Here is a 19,414-nt window from a genome sequence, read left to right as displayed (position 1 = left end):
TAGGATCGGATCCGCGCTACAGCGCGGAGAAATTTTTAATGAGTGTTTATGGTGTGAATTTAAACTTGTGATTATATTTTAAAAATGGTATGTGTCTGCAAAAGTTACTTTGGAAAATATTACTCTGTGTTAAAAAGAAAATTTTCGATTTTAATATCAGAGATTTTTATATTAAAACTGTAAGTACTATACGAAAAGTATGTAATAATAATATTAGAGGTGTCAAACTGGTCAGCCCGCATCCACTTTAGCCAGCCCGCGATAGGCATTAATTTTTGTGAGATTGCGACGGACTGACCAGGAGTGCATGTAGAAACAATATGTCCAAACCCGTCCTGCTAAGCCCATCAGATTAGTAGCCACCCTGCATGCTTAGTTTTTATATTTAAAATTAGGTTTTAAAAAATAAGGTTAATCTTTAAATTTTAGTTAACAATTAATATTTATTTTTTGTAAATCGTATAATTAATACATTAAATTTTGTTACATTATCATATCTTTCAGATTTATTTTTTCAGAATCATGTACAAGTATTTATTTATCAATTGTTTTGTATTATATATTGTTTAGGTTCTCTATTGAGAATTATTGTTGTAAATAGTGAGTGATTTTTGCCAACAAAATTAATAATTCTAGTATTTAGAATACCGCAAATCTTTGATTTTTATTTTAATACATTTCATATATATATTTATTAATTTAGTTAGTTTCTATGAATTCATGTTTATAAAAAATTATGATAAGCCGCACAAATTATGTCTCAAAGTCTCCACTGTGCTCAATGTTTTTATTTGGACATCTTCAAAACTACATCAAAATTGACTAAAAATTAGATAAAAATATAACCTACTTATGTTACCAACATTATTTCAATATATTACATTGTTAAAACCACGTCATTCGCGGTTATGATTTACGCTCTTTGTTGTCCATCGGTCAAGTTTGGCCTACATATACATTATAATCACATGAAAAAGGAGTATAATCAACCAACACTTTCTTTCAAAAGTATTTAAATATAAAAATAATAAAGCTAATGTATTTTAAGCATATACATTAATATTATAATCACATGATCAAAAAGAAAAAAAAAGTAAACCTACAATTTCTTAAAAAAATGAAATATAAACACTAATAAAATTAATTAATGTATTTTATGCATACGGTTTTTGCATATAGCATAAACTGTTTTTTAAGTGAACACAAATTATATAGATTTAGTGAAGCAACTGAAAAAAAAAAGATGGAAAACATAATAGCATTATTTTATTTACCCAAAAAAATAGTATTTTAAAAAATGGGCTGAGAAGATTTTTTTTTTTTTGCAGGCAATTTTTCGTCTTATAACGAAATCCATAAAGGACAAATTACAAGATACGTGATACAAAGCCTTTTGAAACCCAATTTTAAAATGAACCAAATTACACAAAGAAGACACGTAAGAGACACGTGTTTGATGCAAAAACCTAATGGATTCATGTGGCACAAGCGAGAAAACCGCGGGAACACCTTTGGTTGCTCACCGCCAAATTTTTAATTTGCCGTCACGTCCGACGACGGTCTTAACCACCAGGTGAAGGCTTCAATTCACGCTCTTGGAGCCATCCTTCTACAGATATTACCGCCACAAATCAAATTGGGTATGTTGTTTCCACCTTGAGTAATAGGAGATTTTGTAGATCTTCATCTCAACCCCAACTTCAAAGGAAGAAGCTCCGCCCAAGACCGATAGAGAGGTCCACTTCGCATAACGACGAAGACATTACGGCGAAGATATTACTCTAACTTTGGAGAAGAGTCAAGCCAACAGATGAACATGAAAGAAACCAATTGACAGCAAGCGGGATTTACACTGAAATCCTGTAGAAAGAGGGAAAAAAAATAAAACTAAAAATAATCCGATCTTAACCGGAAACGAACCAAGCTAAACCGAAAATTATTAAAATCTGACTAAGCGGAAAGAGAGATCCGTCAAAAGTCAGAAACTATGTATAAAACAAAAAAACCAGTTGTCGCCGGAATTCTCATTCTCTCTCTGAAGAATAAGAGTGTGTTAAGAGAGAGAAGGCTCCTCAATCGATGTCTTGTTCAATGAATCGATGACTTTATATAGAGAAGAGAGGGTGTCAATTTAGGGCTAGTAAATTATCTCCTAGCAAAATATTCTGTTAACATAAAAGAACAATCTAAATGATTTTTAACGATGAATAAGGAATATCGTTAGAGTAAGACCTTTTAATTAGAGCAATCTAAACCTTATATATTTTTTTTTTTCTGTTTTTGTTATATTTTTGAATTTGTATAAATCAACATTATTAGTTTCCATAGTTAAAGATCATATATCAGATTTGATTGTTAATCAAACAATTATAACTTTGTATAATTCATTGATATATTATACGCAAATAATGTTTAATATTTATTCGGCTTTCATAACTAAGGAAGTTACCATATAAATCGGAATTGTGTTAATAACCATAAAAGACAATTATTAGTTGCCATTTGTTGAAGATATGATTGAAGATTTGGTAAATAAAATATTTATTCGAATAATTTATATGTTAAACAAAAAACGACTAAGTTACCTTATTAATAGGATTTGTTATGTAAGGTGAATATATTTGATCCGATTTTATATCAGTTTGTTATTGTTATTTTCTTATATAATTAATTTGAAATCGAATTGAAATTAAAAGATCCAATGAGCCAAATTTCTCGTAAATCCATTTAAATTGAAGCTTAATTTTTAATTTAACCCGCCCTATTTTCTAAATGTACTTCTCTTTTAATAGTATAGGGATTGTTCATTTCTTAACTAATAGAACGGAGAATGAAATCTTATTATTTAGATAAATACCACTATAGCCATGATTCAACGAACTTAGTAAAAAGAAAATGATAAGTATAACTTTGAACATTAGCGTTTTTAAAAAATTATAATTTTAAACATTGATTTATTATAGGGTATGATCACCATATATACGCAGAAGATTGTCAAATTAAGTCTCTTAAAATCCCACTGTTTTACTTTCTCTGTTCATCTTGCAAATACCAATGTACCCCTATATTATAATGTTGACTCTTTTATTCTTATTCGTTTATCAAATTAAATTCATGACCCAGAAAAAAAAACTGGGGAAAAGAATCAAAGTCCCTAAATGCTTGACTGTCTTATTCAAAATATCTTCCTCCGTAATAATATTATTTTTTATTCGGAAAATTTTGTTGTCGCATCGTTTCTGTATTCGTCTGTGTTTCTTCGCTCGGAGATTCTGAAGATGATGTGTCGCCATGGATGATGATGAATTGATGATGGCAACCAAAGTTAATGTAAAAGACAAATTTTCGATCGAAGAAGAAGAGAGATAGACTATTGGAATTTCCAAATAAAATTTCTTTTTTCTGATCCCAATCAAAAGAGAAAGCGAGGGAGAGAGCTAGAGGATTTAATTAAGAGAAAGAACATTCATGGGAAGGTGATATTGAAATGGGTCACATATCGAACCGGTTCGTACCAAACCAAAATTCTGGTATGATTAAATTACTATTGAACTAGTTGTAGTAACGACCAATTTTATTCAGGTATTTGATATACGAGGAAAAATTATGGTTCGATCGTTACAGTTTGGATTAACTAATTTGGTAACTTCAATGCGTACATGTATATTTAAAATGATCAGATTCTTGATTTCTTATCTTTATTGATAAATATTATGTTTGAGTTATATTAATATGAACATTACCCAAATAATTATGGTGTGGGTTTGCGGTAGAGGAAAAAAATGGTTCTGAAATGATGGGGTGAGAAGAATACGGCGGAAATGTGGTGGTTGAAGATTACGACAATGGTAGTTTTTGTTCAGATTCAAATTGGTTAACAATCAAATTACCCAGGTAACTAAAAATTTATCTAGAGGTAGTGATAATATTAATCTTATTGGATGAAATTTATTTTTTGCATGTTATAGTAACTTGTTAATTTTTTTATATGATATAATAAGTGAGTTAAGAAGGTAAATATAAATATATCACATAAGTTATAACTTATCGCGATACAAAATGACTTAGCATGACATAATTATAAACTTATTGATATAAATATTTTGTAACCTAATAAGTATTACCGAGATATTTGTTATCATGTTATCCTGATAATACGTTATCTGCTAACTAATCTGATGCATGTATTTCTTTACATGATTATTGAGTCGCAAGTCAACTTTTTTGCTTTTCATGCTAAATATTTTGTTACCTTTTAATAATAATGTTATCGTCTTCGCATATATATCAGTTTTTGAAATCTAATCATTGGTTCAATAACTGAGAATTTGTTTATATCGTCAAATATATTACTAACATATTAAGTTGGTTTGTATCCCATATCATTTCATCCATATAGCAAACTCCATCCATATTTTGCTAACGATATTATCTCGATAATGCGTTATATGCTAGTTTAGCATGCTAACAAAATAATTATACACTAAAATCATAAATATTTAACAGTATTATTTTCAGTCATACCTCATTTAATGCGGGATATCGATATCTTTGTTCAGTTGCCTAAATGTATGTCAGGGCAATAGGGTTAAAATAGGTATATTAGATTTGCACGTTTTATTACACCTAAATATCAGCTTTCCATGTATACATTCTTAATTATATCACCCTCTATGTACATATATTTAACTAACCCTTTTTGTTTTCTGTTTAATTAAAAACACACGTATCATTTTAATAATTAACACAAATTTTACAAAAAATAAAACCCTCGAAAGAAATAACATAAGACCTAATGTTGGTGGTCTTATAATAACAAATAAACGATTTTGGCGTTGCCCGAAATATACCTAGATCCCATCTAAATAATCATGTGCCAGTCATAGATGTTTTTGCTCACAATTTCACCGTCCCACTGTACGTAGTTAGTAAAACAAGTGAATATTTCTGTCCGCCAATATCCAACTTGTGCGAAGACGTTGTTATCGTTAATGCCAAGACCCAACCACCGGTATGAATTGTGTATCGTTCATCTTTGTTTATTATATATTAAAAACATTTCTATAGTAAAACATGATAAAATAGATTGGGTAACCTTCCAAATTTGAATAATAAGTTCGGTTTGGGTGCTTCCGAAAATCGACGTCGAGGGGAGATAGCAGTACGACTGGTTACTATAAAATCAGGGCATGCAATGTTAAAAAACCATAAGATGTGCGGAGTCCAACTAACTCAAGCTAGCCTTCTGCCTACTCATTGAGCACTGAGCAGACTCCTAAATCAGCTAACGACACTTTTGAAAGCGATAAATAAATTGATTAAATGTTAGTCGATTGTGTTCTTAAGCAAAAGCAAGTCTTTTATAAACACATATGATATGATTAACATAAAACTGGGCAATCATATTACAAAATATTTAGCAAAATAATAAATCATGTGGTTTGCAATGTTGAAGTAAAATATAATATGCTACAATGCTTATGATTGAATATAAAAAATAGAAATATATCCAAACTAGATTTTAACCCGCGGTACACCGCGAGACTATTTGTTTTATTAAAAATAACTGAAAATATAATTTTTTATAAATTATCTATATGTAACATATTGTTTTGTATTTTATAAATATATAATCCTAATTTCTATATATTGTACAATCTCTTGATTTTATCATGGCGTACACCGTAAGTCGATTTTTAAGACTTTAATTTAAAATTATATATGTTTTTTTTGTTAAAATTGTTTGTTTTGTTATATATTTTAAATTATATAACTGTATTTAAATTGTTAGTTATAGAGTTTCACCCGTTGTATACTGTTTCGTATTACTATAGACTCAAACCCGTCTTACCATCTAATTCCGTTCTGTGGAATTAAACATATTTAATGGATTTCATCCGTGGTATACTGTCTCATATTACTATCGATCCAAATCCGTCCTACCATCTAACCCCGTTCAATAAAATTAAATATTATTTTATTGTGTTTGTTTTAATAGTACTTTAATTTAAAATATATATATAATTCAAATCAATTTCAAATTTTTTATTTTAAATGGTTATTTAATTTTTATAAAGTTCATATATTATAATATTCTAAACCCGTCATACCATCTAATCCCGTTCGGTGAAATTAAACATTATTTTTTATTTTTTGTTTAAATAATATTTTTATTAAAAGATTTATAACTCAAATCAATTTAAAAGGTGACTTTCAAATGGTTATTTAATTTTTATAGATTTCACATTTCAAATATTTATCTATATGTAACATATAGTTATGTATTTTATAAATATTATAAACGTTTTTCCGTTAAATATTATAAACGTTTAATAAACATTAAATAATTACAATATTTACCTTTTAATAAAGTATAATATTAATAATGTTGTAAATAATTATGTGTACCTAATTTTAAGGGATTTGATTTAAAGTTTGTTGTTTGGATTAAATTTGAATGATAACGTGATTGATATATTAAATCAAGAATTAAAATCAAATCAAATATTAAGGAAAAAAGATTTAATGTCAATGGCATGCCATTGTAAATAAGTGTCAAGTAGAAGATTTATTTGCTAAAGTGGCTGCAAAAATGTATATGTAGATTTAAATTTTTTTTGCCATTCTGCTAGTCTTGGATGTTATGTTATTCATTCGGTTTTGGTTGGTATCCATTTGGTTATCGGTTCTTTTTGTTTTAAAGTTTAGTATCTATTCGGTTATTTTGAAATTTCGGTTCTTTCTTTTTAAAAATTTCGTATGTATTCGGTTATTTTGCTTTGAATATTTTCGAATTTTTTGATTATTTTTGAGTATTTTACTATTTTATATATATTTTCAATTGTTTTAAGGGAAATTGCACTGGGTATGCTCAGTGGATACAATATTTATGTCCTAATTTTCCAAAAGTTTCGACGCTACTGTTGCATAAATAAAGACGCATGTACCCCTATGTCCATTAGAAATCTAAATGTAGCTCTTATATCTCTCTGTGTCAGGCGGATAGTAGAAGATCTTGCTTTGGATATTTTAGTGGGTGAATTAAATTTTTATATTATTTTGATAGTTTTCAATCAAGGCGTCGTTTCGGTCCAATCTATATTTACCTCATGTTTTTTCTTCGTCTCTTTCATCCTAATTGGTTTGTTATCAGATAATTTGTTACCGTACACGAGTTTTTGCGGTTCAGAATTCGTCTCACGTGTGGCGAGTGGTGAATATATTAACTCTATTATGAATATATTAACTCTATTATCTGCTATCTTGTTATCTCGATATTTCATATTGTTTCACTCTTTGTAATATCTCGACACTTCATTGCGCGTGTTGAAATTTATTGCGCGTGTTGAAGTTTTAACCTCTAACGGATTTATAATCAGATACTTTATTATCGACATTGCGCTTCAGAATTCTACATTTTATTTACTCTCCCTACGTGTAATAAGTCGACATTTCATTGCGAGAGGACCTATATCTATATTAACTCTATTATCTGCTATCTCGTTATCTCGACATTTCATTGCCTGTTTTGAAGTTTTAACTCCTAATTGGTTTGTTATCAGATAATTTATTACCGTACACGAGTTTTTGCGGTTCAGAATTCGTCTCACGTGTTGCGAGTGGTGAATATATTAACTCTATTATGAATATATTAACTCTATTATCTGCTATCTCATTATCTCGACATTTCATATTGTTTATTCTGTATAATCTCTCGACATTTTATTGCTCGTGTTGAAGTTTTAACCCCTAACGAATTTATTATCGGATACTTTTTACCGTATACGAATTTTTGCGGTACTCTCACTACACGTGTAATAACTCGACATTTTATTGCGAGTGGTGAAGCCCTACAACTATATTAACTTTATTATCTGCTATCTGGTTATCGTCTTTGTGGGTTCTGAAATCCACACTAGAGATTTGTATTTAAGATTATGAGAAAGGAGGGTTAGATCTTCACTGAAACCTTTAGAGTTATATTGCTAAGAACGAATGGACTTTAATTATGACAGAGCTTTTACAATATGAAATGAGATTACAAGTGTAAAGTGTGTGTGTGCCAATGTGAACTAGATTGAATGTGTCTTCCAAGTCGTCCTTGCTCCCTTATATAGATCTACGCACGTGGTAGCTCCGTCCGGAATCTGCGGCGATCCTCCTGGATATTCGGCAGGTCAGTTCCGAGATATCAGGTCCGCTCCGCGAATATCTCCTCATCAATTCCTAGGTCATTATTCGCTTATCTCCCTGCATCAGGTGACTGGGCTTATCTGGCCCAAATACCCATTCGCGTATGTGGGCTCGTCAGCTGCGTAGGTCCTCTACTTGGTGGGCTTGGTGGGCTTTTGTGGGCTGGCTTGGTATTTTCGCAGGTGGATTCCTGGAGGGGAATACAGCTCCAACATTTGCCCCCCAGCCCATTGAGTGAGTAGGCGAACTCGATGAGCGGACATATAGGTCAGGTAAGATTGCAAAAATATTCTTGATGAGAAGATAAATGTGATTAGATCAGTCGGTTTTGAGGATAAACTCAACAATTTCGTTTTAATTTCAGATTCCCTTAACCGAAAGATTTTGAGGAGATACGCGAGATAAGTCGCTGCTGATGTGGACGGCTGAGATGGAGCGTCTCTTCAGCGCACCGCATCTGACAGTCCAGATCAGGCGCGGAGAAGAGATCTCTGCAATCTCGAAAATCGTGGTGATGATGGCGTTAAATAACTTCCCACCTCTCCACTTGACGTCACGTCAACTCACCCAACTCTCAAGGTAACTTCTCTCCTCCTTTATTATTTACTGCGCTTTGTTTTGTAGAAGTAGAAAAAATCTCGTCTTTATTTTTTTGCTATCTCCTTCGTTTCTCTGCTACTCCCTCCTTCTCGATCTGCCTTCTTTGCTTTTTTCTTTCAACTCTCTCGTCCTTCTCTGTCGAAAACCAAAGATGAGCGACTTCGAAGATTCTCAGAACAAAAGCAACCACAGCTACGGCGACAATTCAAGTTCGTCACCGCCGCGAGTACAAAAACGCGTCATAACCCTAGGCGGAATGGGTCCAATTCGTTCGCCGTCAACCAGAGCCGACAAGCCGAAGAAGAAAAAGGCTGCCAAGCAAGGAGGAGGCACGCCAATGACGAACAGCGACCTGGTCGACCTCCGGAGGAGATGCCAGGTTCCGGTGGAGGTACATATGATACTCTCAAGGCCGCCGCTGCATCTTGAGAACGTGTCGGTCGGGTGGTGCTGCGCTTATGCCAATTTCTTCGAGAAATGTGGCCTATTTTTCCCAATTCCGGCGTGTATCCTCGAGATGCTCTACTGTCTCGGCCTCGCCTTTCCCCAGATGTGTCCGAACTTCGTTTGCCATGTGCTGGCGTTATTCACAGAGCATTCAGCTGCCATGACCTGCTTCAGCTCTGCCAGGTCAAGACCAATGCTAGGAGTGACCAAGGGACGTACTACATCAGTGCTCGTCCCGGATCTCTAGTCCTCGGTGGTTTGAAAGCTTGTCGAGACACCAATTGGCGATCCAAGTACTTCTTTTTCAGAGTAGACCGTCATTCAATCGGCAGTTTCGATCCTGCGAGGATAACAAGGACCTGGTCTACCAACCTGAGTCAGATGGAGACCTGAGCCTCTTGATTTTTCTTTGTTGTTTGTGTCGAATCCTTGACTGCTTTTGCTGAACGTTAGTACTGAAACTATTGTTTGATTTTGATGGTTTGCAGCAAGGACCAAGGAAGTTACTCTCTCGCAGACGGAACTCGAGCTGTTAACCCTTCTCCGACGTGGTCAGACTGACTGGTCCACTTTTAGCAGAGATCGCATCGTAGCTGCTCTTGCTGTAGCTCCAGCAGTTCCCGCAATCGTCCCTCCAACAGCACAGCTAGATCCGATCGAAGAGGTCCCGCGGATTGAACCGGTTCCTCAGGCTGATCTGCCTATAAGTACGAGTTCCGTTATATTTTCTTGGGTTTAAAAAATGTACGAGTTATCGAGACAGCTGCGCAACTCGAATTGCTAACTAACAAATGTCATGCTCTATTTGTTCAGTTCCTCCTGACTCCAGCTCCACTTCAGAACTCCCGCTCATTAGAAGAATGAGATGTCCAAGCCTTCATGTTCAACGAGCCAACGCCGAGGCTCATGCTCGTGCCGATGATCTGTCGGCTGCGGTGACTGCGGCTCGAAACACTCTAGCTGTTTCCAACGCATCTGCCTCAGCATCTCATCCCTCCCTTCCTGAGGTCAACACCGGGACCTCTGCTGCTGCAGTTGTTCGTTCTGATGTGCACCGTCCTCTCCGAAGAGGGCTCGGACCCAGCCGAAGGTGAATCCAGCGGCTGAGTTAGTCGTGAGCGACTAGAGGGTCACCTCTCCCATAGAGCAGAGGATGGAACCTGCGGCTGCTACTCCGGAGGCAACTGCGTCCGCGGATAGGCAATCCTCGGGCAGGTCCCATGGCGGAGGACGAGGCTCCAGAGTTGGGGGCAGGTCTTCAAACCGGTCTCAGGAAGTGAGGCAGACGTCCAACTCCGGCGGAGGATCCGCGGGAAGCAGGCCTTTCCACTGGTCTTACACTCATGACCGTGATCACCCGATCGTTGAGGACGAGGCTGGATTGGTGAACCTGCTTCGCCATATCAAAGGGAGGAACTGCCAGGTTCCTGAAGTGAAGAACATGGCCGAGGCGGCGGCCTATGCTGACATGATGGCGAAGGAGGGCCAGGTAATTATCAATAACTGTCTCCTTCTAATTCTTTTCTTTATGCTAGTTGTGACTTTTTGTTTTGCTTTCGGTAGGCGATAGCTGCCACAAACAAGCTGGTCGCTCTCTATGAGCAGCGTCTGAGCCAGGTTCCCTCGGCGAGTGAGCTCGAAGAAGGAAAGACCCTCATCCGGGAGCTGACGTCGAGTGTGAAGGCTGGTCAGGATCGCGAAGTCTCGTTCCAGGTACACCTCGGTTTTGACTTGTTTGTAAATAATTTGTCGATGATTCGATGATTTTAACCTGATTGTTATTTCAGGCGGAGATCGAGAGGCTGAAAATTGAGTTGTCAACTTCAAAAGACCTCGAGAAAGGTTATGCTGAGAAGATCGGGTTCATGGAGATGGAGTTCGGGGGGTTGCAAGCCGACAAGCAGACGGCGAGGAGCCAGATTCATCGCTTGGAGCAGAGGAGGGAAGAGCTCTCCAAAAAGGTGATGGACCTGACTTCGTCTGCACAAGGGGCGAAGAAGGCGGTTCACGATGCTAAGGTTGAGCTGGCTGCTGCGTATTTGAAGCTGCTAGCTGGGATCAAGGAGAAGTGGGTCACCAAAAAGGAGTACACGGTTCTGGAGGGGCAAGCGGCCGAGGTGGAGTCGAACCTGGCTTTGATCGACCAGATCACGAAGGCTGCTATTGATCTTACCTTGGAGAAACCTCGGCTGCAAGCAGAGCTGGATGACCTAGAGGCTCGGTGCAAATCGAAGGAGGTATCAGACTTTACTCTAAGCAAGTTGGATCTCCCGCATGTTTCAGAGATTTCGGTGGTACGTCCAATTGACGTCGACGAGCAAGGGACGCCAATTGGCTTGGATGAGTTCGGGAGCAATAAAGACGCGTTTCCGGGAGGTCTCGCGGATGGTTCTGGTACTGTCTTTGCTATGCCAGCCGGAGAATCGAGGGAGTGATCACTTTCGCGCCTTGCTTGTTTTAGGATTTTGCGTTTTGTTTCAGACTTAATGCCTGGGAAGGCTTTTATCCTTTCGTTTATTGCTTTTTGAACTTGGTGCTTGGGAAGGCTTTTATCTTTTGTTCGTTTAAGTACTTGGGTGCCTGGGAAGGCTTTTATCCTTTGTTCGTTTAAGTACTTGGGTGCCTGGGAAGGCTTTTATCCTTTTTATCAATTATTTTTTGTCTTTCGTTCGAGTGTTGACACTTCGTTGATTTTGGTGTATGATCACCTCGCTTTGTCAACGTTCCGGATAATAATTGGACTTGTTTCGAATCCAAGTTATTTCGGATGTGATATGGTATATTCTTCGAAGGTTAAAACTTTGAGTGAGTTTGAGTTGTTTTGTCTCGGGAACCTGTTGAAGTGAGGTCACACATGGGACCTGCCAGATTTTGGGAGCTGGGCTTGTGGTATCGCCAGGTCGAGAATGAAACCTTCGTTTCTTCCTTGGTTACTATGTTATGTGTTGATAGCGAAAGAGTTAGATTTGGTTGTAGTAGGTGAGCTCCGATGAAGCCGAAGTAATGTGTTCTTATAAGTTTAGTTCACCATCGACTTTTTGGAAGCGAGATCACAAAATGGATCCGCCAACGTTCGGGTGTTGGGGTTTAGGTATCGTAAGATTACGAATGAGTTTAAATCATAGTGTAAATGACTGTCTTTGCGAAATATGATAATGAGTATCAAAATTTTCTTTTATTCTTATCTCCAAATTGTTAAGTACAAAAGGAGGTAAAGCAAGCGACGATCTGGCGTTTGGTCATTGAGCAGGGACCTGCTCGATACCGAAGGGAGGTTAAACTGTCAGGTGAGCAGCTGATCTTTGTTGATGGGGGATGCGATGTCTGTTTCCCTTATTGAAGTTTCGTCTTTCAGATGGAAGGGTTAAGGTGGTAATTGCGTTTGCGGAGGTGACTGCCTGCATACCTGGTTAAGGGATTAAGCCCTTTTGTGATTTGATTGAAGTGGTGGCTGCGCTCTTGGGGGGAGCTGCCTACGTACCCTGCCAAGGGATCAAGCCTTATCGTTTGAGTACCTATTCGTGGTATTTCTTGAGATGCATGGGATTCCAAGGCCGTAACTCAGGGACTCCGTTGATAACTTTTACGTGCTTATAGACGCCGTCACGTACCACCTCGGTGATTCGATAGAGACCTTCCCAGTTAGTTCCCAGTTTTCCAGCGTTTAGCTCTCTCGTGTTGCTGAACACTTTTCGTAAAACGAGCTCTCCCACTTCGAATCTCCGAATTTTGATATTGGAGTTATAGTAGCGGGCGGCAGCTTGTTGATAATTTTAAACTCGGATCATTGCCTGATCTCTGCGTTCATCGATGAAATCCATGTTTTCCCGTAACATTTGCGTGTTCAGGTCCGAGTTAGCAGGACTGGCGGTCCTTCTCACGCTTGGTACTATGGTTTCGACAGGGATTACTGTTTCTAAACCATAGGCGAGAGAGAACGGTGTTTCTTGCGTTGATTTGCGAGGTGTAGTTCGGTAGCCCCAGAGAACTCCGTGGAGTACGTCGGACCACATTGATATTTTGGAATTAAGTCTTTTCTTGATGTTGCTAAGTATAGCTTTGTTGGCGGCTTCTGCCTGTCCGTTACCTTGTGGGTAACAGGGGTGGATATGGTAAGACGGATCTTGCACTTGTCGCAAAATGCTTTGATTTTTCCCGAGGTGAGGTTAGTCCCGTTATCGGTGATGATCTCATAAGGTATGCCATGTCGGCATACGATATTTTCCCATAGGAAGTCCTCGACTTGTTTCTCGGTTACCTGTTAGAAGCTTTAGCCTCAATCCATTTGGTAGAGTAGTCGGTGAGGAGGACTAGCAGGTTTTTTAGTTTCTTCTTCCCACCGGAGGCTTCCATGGGACCTACGACGTCCATGGACCACTTCATAAACGGGTAAGGAGAAGATATCGAGGACATTTCCTTGGGAAGTTGATGAAGAGTAGGTGCATGTCGTTGGCATTTATCGCACCTGAGCGAATGAGCTATGCAATTGGCTAGCATTGTTGGCCAGAAGTAGCCTTACTTTTTAATTCAGAGGGCGAGGGTACGTCCACTACAGTGGCTACCACATTGCCCCTCGTGCATGCTTTTCATGAGGTCTTTCGTTTGTTGCCCGTAGGTACACACCATATAGGGACCTACGACGCTGCGTTTCATCAATCTCCCCTCCATAATGCAGTACCTTGCGCTCTGGGCTTTGAGTTTTCTGGTCTCCCATTTCTCGGGAGGTGTGATCCCTCGTTCGATGTAATCGATGATTGGGATTCTCCAGTCATTGTACGGTTCAGGTTCATACGAGGCAGGTTGTTCGGGGGTCCCGAGCTCCGGCTCTTCCTCCGCTGCACCTGCCTCTGCGGCCGCTGCAAGGGCTCTAGCCGCGGCGGTGGTGCTTCGGGTTACTTGCGTAAAGTTGCAAGTTGCCGAGGTTTCCGTCCCAACATATTTGACCGTTAAGTCGATGCTTGGGTGTTCTATTCCTTCGACTGGAATAATTCTTTTGACGAAAGGATCTGACGTGTAGGCGAGAGCTGCCAAGGCGTCCGCAGAGGTGTTTTCTCCTCTAGGGATCATGGTCAGTTCGAACGATTCGAACTGTTGGGTCAAGGTTTTGACTAGTTCGAGGTACGCTTCCATGCGCTCGTCTTTAGCTTCATATTCCCCATGGAACTGGCTGATGACGAGTTGGGAGTCGCTATGGGCGTGTATATCGCGTATCCCCATTCCTTGAGCTAGCTTAATGCCAGCAATGAGGGCTTCGTACTCAGACTCGTTGTTTGATGCGCTGAATCCGAGTCGGAACGATTATTCGATGACTTCCCCGGTGGGGGAGGTGAGTTGTATTCCTACCCCGGATCCTTGTCGGTTGGAGGAGCCATCGACGTGGAGGAGCCATTTCTTATTGGAGTTGGTTCCATCCAGGTCCGCTAACAGGAGCTCGATTACAAAGTTGGCTAGGACTTGTGCTTTCAAGCTGGTTCTGGTGCGATATTCTATATCGTACTCACTTAGTTCTATAGCCCATTTTGCAAGTCGACCTGATTGAGTTGGACTGTGCAGAATGGTTTTGATTGGTTGAGACGTCATCACTACGATGGGATGTGATTGAAAATATGGTCTCAGTTTTCGAGCTGACATGACTACGGCCAGTGCCAGTTTTTCCATTGCTGGATAACGAGTTTCAGCGTCTATCAACGTTTTACTAAAGTAATAGATCGGTTTCTGTCCTTCGTGATCTTCTCTCACCAGAACGCCGCTAATCGCGGTTCGGGAGACTGCCGTGTACAGGTACAACGGTTCTCCTTCTTCGGGTTTTGCTAGTATGGGTGGTTCGGACAGGTACGCTTTCAATTGTTTGAAGGCTTGCTCGCAGTCCTCATTCCAATCGAACTTTTTATCCTTTCGGAGGAGCTGATAGAAAGGGACGCATTTATCGGTAGACCTGGATATGAACCTGTTGAGGGCGGCGATACTGCCGGTTAGTCGTTGGACCTCCCGTGCCGTCTTTGGAGATGGCATGTCGATGAAGGCTGCAATCTGCTTAGGATTGGCCTCGATGCCTCTTTTGGTTACTAGGTATCCGAGGAATTCTCCTGAGGGAACTCCGAAAGAGCATTTCTCGGGGTTTAGCTTCATTTCGAATTTGTTTAGGATTTTGAAGCATTCTCTTAATTGCGGGACGTGGTCTTTTTCGCGAGCTGACTTGACCAGCATATCGTCAATATAGACCTCCATCGTTTTACCTAGCTGGTCGGCGGACATTCTATTCACCAATCTTTGGTAAGTAGCTCCACCGTTTTTTAAACCAAAGGGCATTACTTTATAAAAGTAGGTGCCTCGGTCAGTTATAAAAGCTGTTTTTCTTGGTCATCTGGGTGCATAAGTATTTGGTTGTACCCGGAGAATGCATCCATGAAGGACAATAGTTCGTGTCCCGCAGTGGCTTCAACCAGTCGGTCGATATGTGGGAGTGGGAAACTGTCTTTAGGACATGCCTTATTCAGGTCCGTAAAGTCGATACATACTCTCCACTTCCCGTTTTTCTTTTTAACGACGACCGGGTTAGCGAGCCAGTCAGGGTATTTTACTTCTCTTATCGATCCGATCTTGAGCAATTGATCGACCTCATCGTGCACAGCTTTAGCCCTCTCGGGACCTAGCTTGCGACGTTTCTGCTTTATAGGTCGGTAGATCGGATCGACGTTGAGTTCGTGTGAGGTTACTTCGAGGCTTATTCCTCGGAGGTTCGCACTTGACCAGGCAAAGCTGTCTTTGTTTTCTTTGAGAAAGGTTATGAGATCCTCTTGTATCGCTAGGTCGAGGTCTTGACCTATCCCATCGCATCGTTTGGGATCTGATTCGTCTATGCAGACCTGTGTTATCAATGACTTTCGAGGTCCGCGTTGAGAAGGATCAGAGGATCTGACTGTTTTCATTTCCGCGAGTTTGTCTTCTATCATTAGTACTACGGGGTCAGCCTTTTTGATAAGATCGTAACTGCCCATATAGCATTTTCGGGAGCTGCGTTGGCTGCCGATACGACTGCTATTCCCTTGTCCGAGGGGAATTTAATGCATTGGTGGTAGGTTGATGGGACGGCTTTCATGGCGTGTAGCCATGGTCTTCCCAGAATTGCGTTGAAAGGAGCTTTCTTGTTGACTACGAGGAAACTCGTGAGTCGCCTCACTCCTCGTGCGATGGTTGGGAGCTGGATGGTTCCTAGAGAAAAGGTCGTATCTCCGGCGAACCCGGTAAGTGGCGTTTTCCTGCCTTGCAGCTCGGAATCGAGGTGCCCCATTCTTTTGAAGGCGTCGTAAAAGAGTACGTCAACTGAGCTTCCCGTGTCGATCATTATATGGGAGAGTTCGTAGTTGCCTACATCGATTCGAATAACGAGAGCGTCATCGTGAGGTTTATTGAGGTCGGTGGTTTCGCTTTCCCAGAATGTGATCTGGTGGTTAGGTCCCATCATCGGGCTCTTGCCTTTTGTGTAAGAATCTGCCTTCCTCTGATGAGTTTTGATCGAATTGATTGAGTCGTTGCAGAGCTGAGACCCTCCCATGATGAAATCGATGCGTTTCGGGGAGAGGTGCTCGGTTGCGCTTCTGCAGAATTTCAAGAGCCGTAATGGAAACCTCATGTTTTTCTTATGCGGGGCGGGGGGAGGTGTGGTGACTGACCACCTAGATCGAGTTCTGCAAAGACTAGGTCTATGCGTTCTCCTCTAGAAGGTGGGGGAGAGTCACTTCCCTCCGGTGTTCGTTCCCGTTTCTTTTGCTTGGGAGTTTGCTCCTCCTCCTGTTCGTCGGGAGGAGGGGTTTCAACTTTGGGGTTTGAACCTTTTTTAGTCTTTCCCCCAGCTGCGATTAATTTTTTAACGGCGCGACACTCCTCGGTGGAATATCCTCTTTTCTTGTGGTACTTGCAATATTTTCCGAGGTCAAGTTCTGGACTCTCGTTCTCAGCTGCCTCGTCTATTGCGAATAAGGTATGCTACCCCTGCGTTTGGTTTTCCTTTTTGAAGGGCTTCTTAATTGCAAGGGGAGCGTTTTGCGTTTTAGATTCTTTGAATCGTAAGGCCAGCACACTAAGCTCCTCTTCGGCTTTGGCGAAGTGGAGAGCTTTGTGAAGGGCATCGTCTAAAGAGACTGGTTGCCTAACAGTGAGTTCCTCACGGAACCTAGAGGAGAACTAAAGGCCGTTACGAAGGGCTGCAATGGCTACCTCTTCGTTTAGGTTTGCAGTTTTCGATTTGCAATTTTCGATTTGATTGCTTTGAATTTTTTGACGTAAGATCGCAGGGATTCGTTCTGAAGTTGAGTGAGACTCCAGAGGTCGGCTTCAGACGTCCTGTGTTCGATAAGTACCGAATATTGTTTTAAGAAAGCGGCGGCGAGCTGGTCGAAGGTATCAATGGAGTTCCCTTCGAGGCTAGCAAACCATTCGAGGGCGTGACCTACGAGGTTTTCTGCGAAGAAACGGCAATGACCTGCTTCGTTTTCTTCGTCTGTTAGGTACGCTCGTGTTATAGCGAAACGGAAGGATCTCAGATGAGCCTTTGGGTCGCTCGTTCCGTCGTATTCTGGGAAACGGAGTCTCTCGACATCTCGGAGGCGAAAACAAGCGATCCTATCCGTGAACGGGGTGCGCCTGGTTTCTTCGATCACGCGATCTATGTCGGGAGCATCGCTCACAGCTAGGTGCATTCGAGAATGCATTTGAGCCATGTTCGCGTTTGTTTGAGCTGCGTAATTGCGGAATGTTTCCATATCCACGACGTTACGCGGATCGACCGGTGCTTGGGGACTGTTAAGGAAGTCGCTTCCTGGTATCTGAGGAACAGATGGCGGATTAGCGATAGAGGTCCGTTGTTGCGTTGAGTTCCCGGGAATGCGGAAACTGGATGCGGTTGTTTGGTTTCTAGTACACGTGTACCTAGGGGGCGAACAGCCCATCGGTAATAAAGGTGGGGCCGGTAGCCTTGGGAAGGCAGGCGTTGTGCTTGTTTCGTTTTCTGTTGCCAGGTTTTCGACGAGAGCGTTCGCAGGTGCCTGTAAAAAGGCGAAATCCAGACGAGTTCTCGGAGTAGGATCGGTCGGGGAGACGGTACCTGTCAGATCTATGGGGACCTGGGCAGGAATCCCAGTTTCGCGGGGGGAAACCTCCTTACCCGCGATATCGCGCTCTACCTCATGTGCCATGCGAGTGGAATCGCGTCTCTCCTGACCCACAATTGCGGCGAGGTTGCAATGCGCAATTTCTTGGTTTTTGGTTAAGTTGATCAAGTTAATGATCATTGCGCGGAGCTCGGCCAATTCATTGGCAGGTCGCGGGCGAACCTGATTAGACAGGTTGGCCGGGTTATCTCCGTTTGGAGGTTGTATCGTGATGTTTCGTTTTCCGCCCCTTGTTTGCGGAGGGGGAGTGATTTTGTCAGATCCAGAAGAATTCGAGTTTTGGGAGATGTTCTCCGGGTCACTGTTATGGATAACATCAACCTGGGCTCCAGGAGGGAGATCCGTTGGGAGGTGCCCGTCCGTAACGTCATCGTTTGGGATCTGAACTGGTAAGCCAGATCCCGATGAATTGGATGAATTGGGATCCATGATCGTTGGTCACAATTGATGTGTTAGCTTCGGTGTTGGAATGATCTATTTCTGTCCCCACAGACGGCGCCAAATGTGGGTTCTGAAATCCACACTAGAGATTTGTATTTAAGATTATGAGAAAGGAGTGCTAGATCTTCACTGAAACCTTGAGAGTTATATTGCTAAGAACGAATGGACTTTAATTATGACAGAGCTTTTACAATGTGAAATGAGATTACAAGTGTAAAGTGTGTGTGTGCCAATGTGAACTAGATTGAATGTGTCTTACAAGTCGTCCTTGCTCCCTTATATAGATCTACGCACGTGGTAGCTCCGTCCGGGATCTGCGGAGATCCTCCTGGATATTCGGCAGGTCAGTTCCGAGATATCAGGTCCGCTCCGCGAATATCTCCTCTTCAGTTCCTAGGTCATTATTCGCTTATCTCCCTGCATCAGGTGACTGGGCTTATCTGGTCCAAATACCCATTCGCGTATGTGGGCTCGTCAGCTGCGTAGGTCCTCTACTTGGTGGGCTTGGTGGGCTTTTGTGGGCTGGCTTGGTATTTTCGCAGGTGGATTCCAGGAATCCAGCT

At 40.8% G+C, this 19,414-nt stretch overlaps 1 protein-coding gene, 1 long non-coding RNA gene and 2 pseudogenes across 4 annotated transcripts; 2 read left to right on the top strand and 2 right to left on the bottom strand.

The window, feature by feature from the left end:
* Window positions 1-1,265: 1,265 nt before the first annotated feature.
* Window positions 1,266-2,091, bottom strand: AT4G04077. The gene has a single exon (NR_141774.1). It is a non-coding gene; the product is annotated as an other RNA (long non-coding RNA).
* Window positions 1,470-1,577, top strand: AT4G04078 (uncharacterized protein; the record flags this gene model as incomplete). Its single annotated transcript, NM_001125458.1, has 1 exon — window positions 1,470-1,577. The coding sequence occupies one exon, from the start codon at window positions 1,470-1,472 to the stop codon at window positions 1,575-1,577; it is 108 nt and encodes a 35-aa protein (NP_001118930.1).
* A 6,517-nt stretch (window positions 2,092-8,608) lies between the features above and the next one.
* AT4G04070 lies at window positions 8,609-11,675 on the top strand (annotated as a pseudogene; the record flags this gene model as incomplete). The annotated part of the gene is made up of 8 exons: window positions 8,609-8,772; window positions 9,123-9,184; window positions 9,311-9,616; window positions 9,729-9,947; window positions 10,054-10,330; window positions 10,369-10,729; window positions 10,804-10,953; window positions 11,028-11,675.
* Window positions 11,676-12,785: 1,110 nt separating this feature from the next.
* On the bottom strand, window positions 12,786-18,839 carry AT4G04050 (annotated as a pseudogene; the record flags this gene model as incomplete). Its single annotated transcript has 1 exon — window positions 12,786-18,839.
* Window positions 18,840-19,414: the final 575 nt, after the last annotated feature.

This window comes from Arabidopsis thaliana, chromosome 4, assembly GCF_000001735.4.
Source record: "Arabidopsis thaliana chromosome 4, partial sequence".
NCBI lineage: Eukaryota > Viridiplantae > Streptophyta > Magnoliopsida > Brassicales > Brassicaceae > Arabidopsis > Arabidopsis thaliana.
The sequence above is the reverse complement of the archived record's forward strand: the minus strand, read 5'-3'. Positions and strand labels throughout refer to the sequence as shown.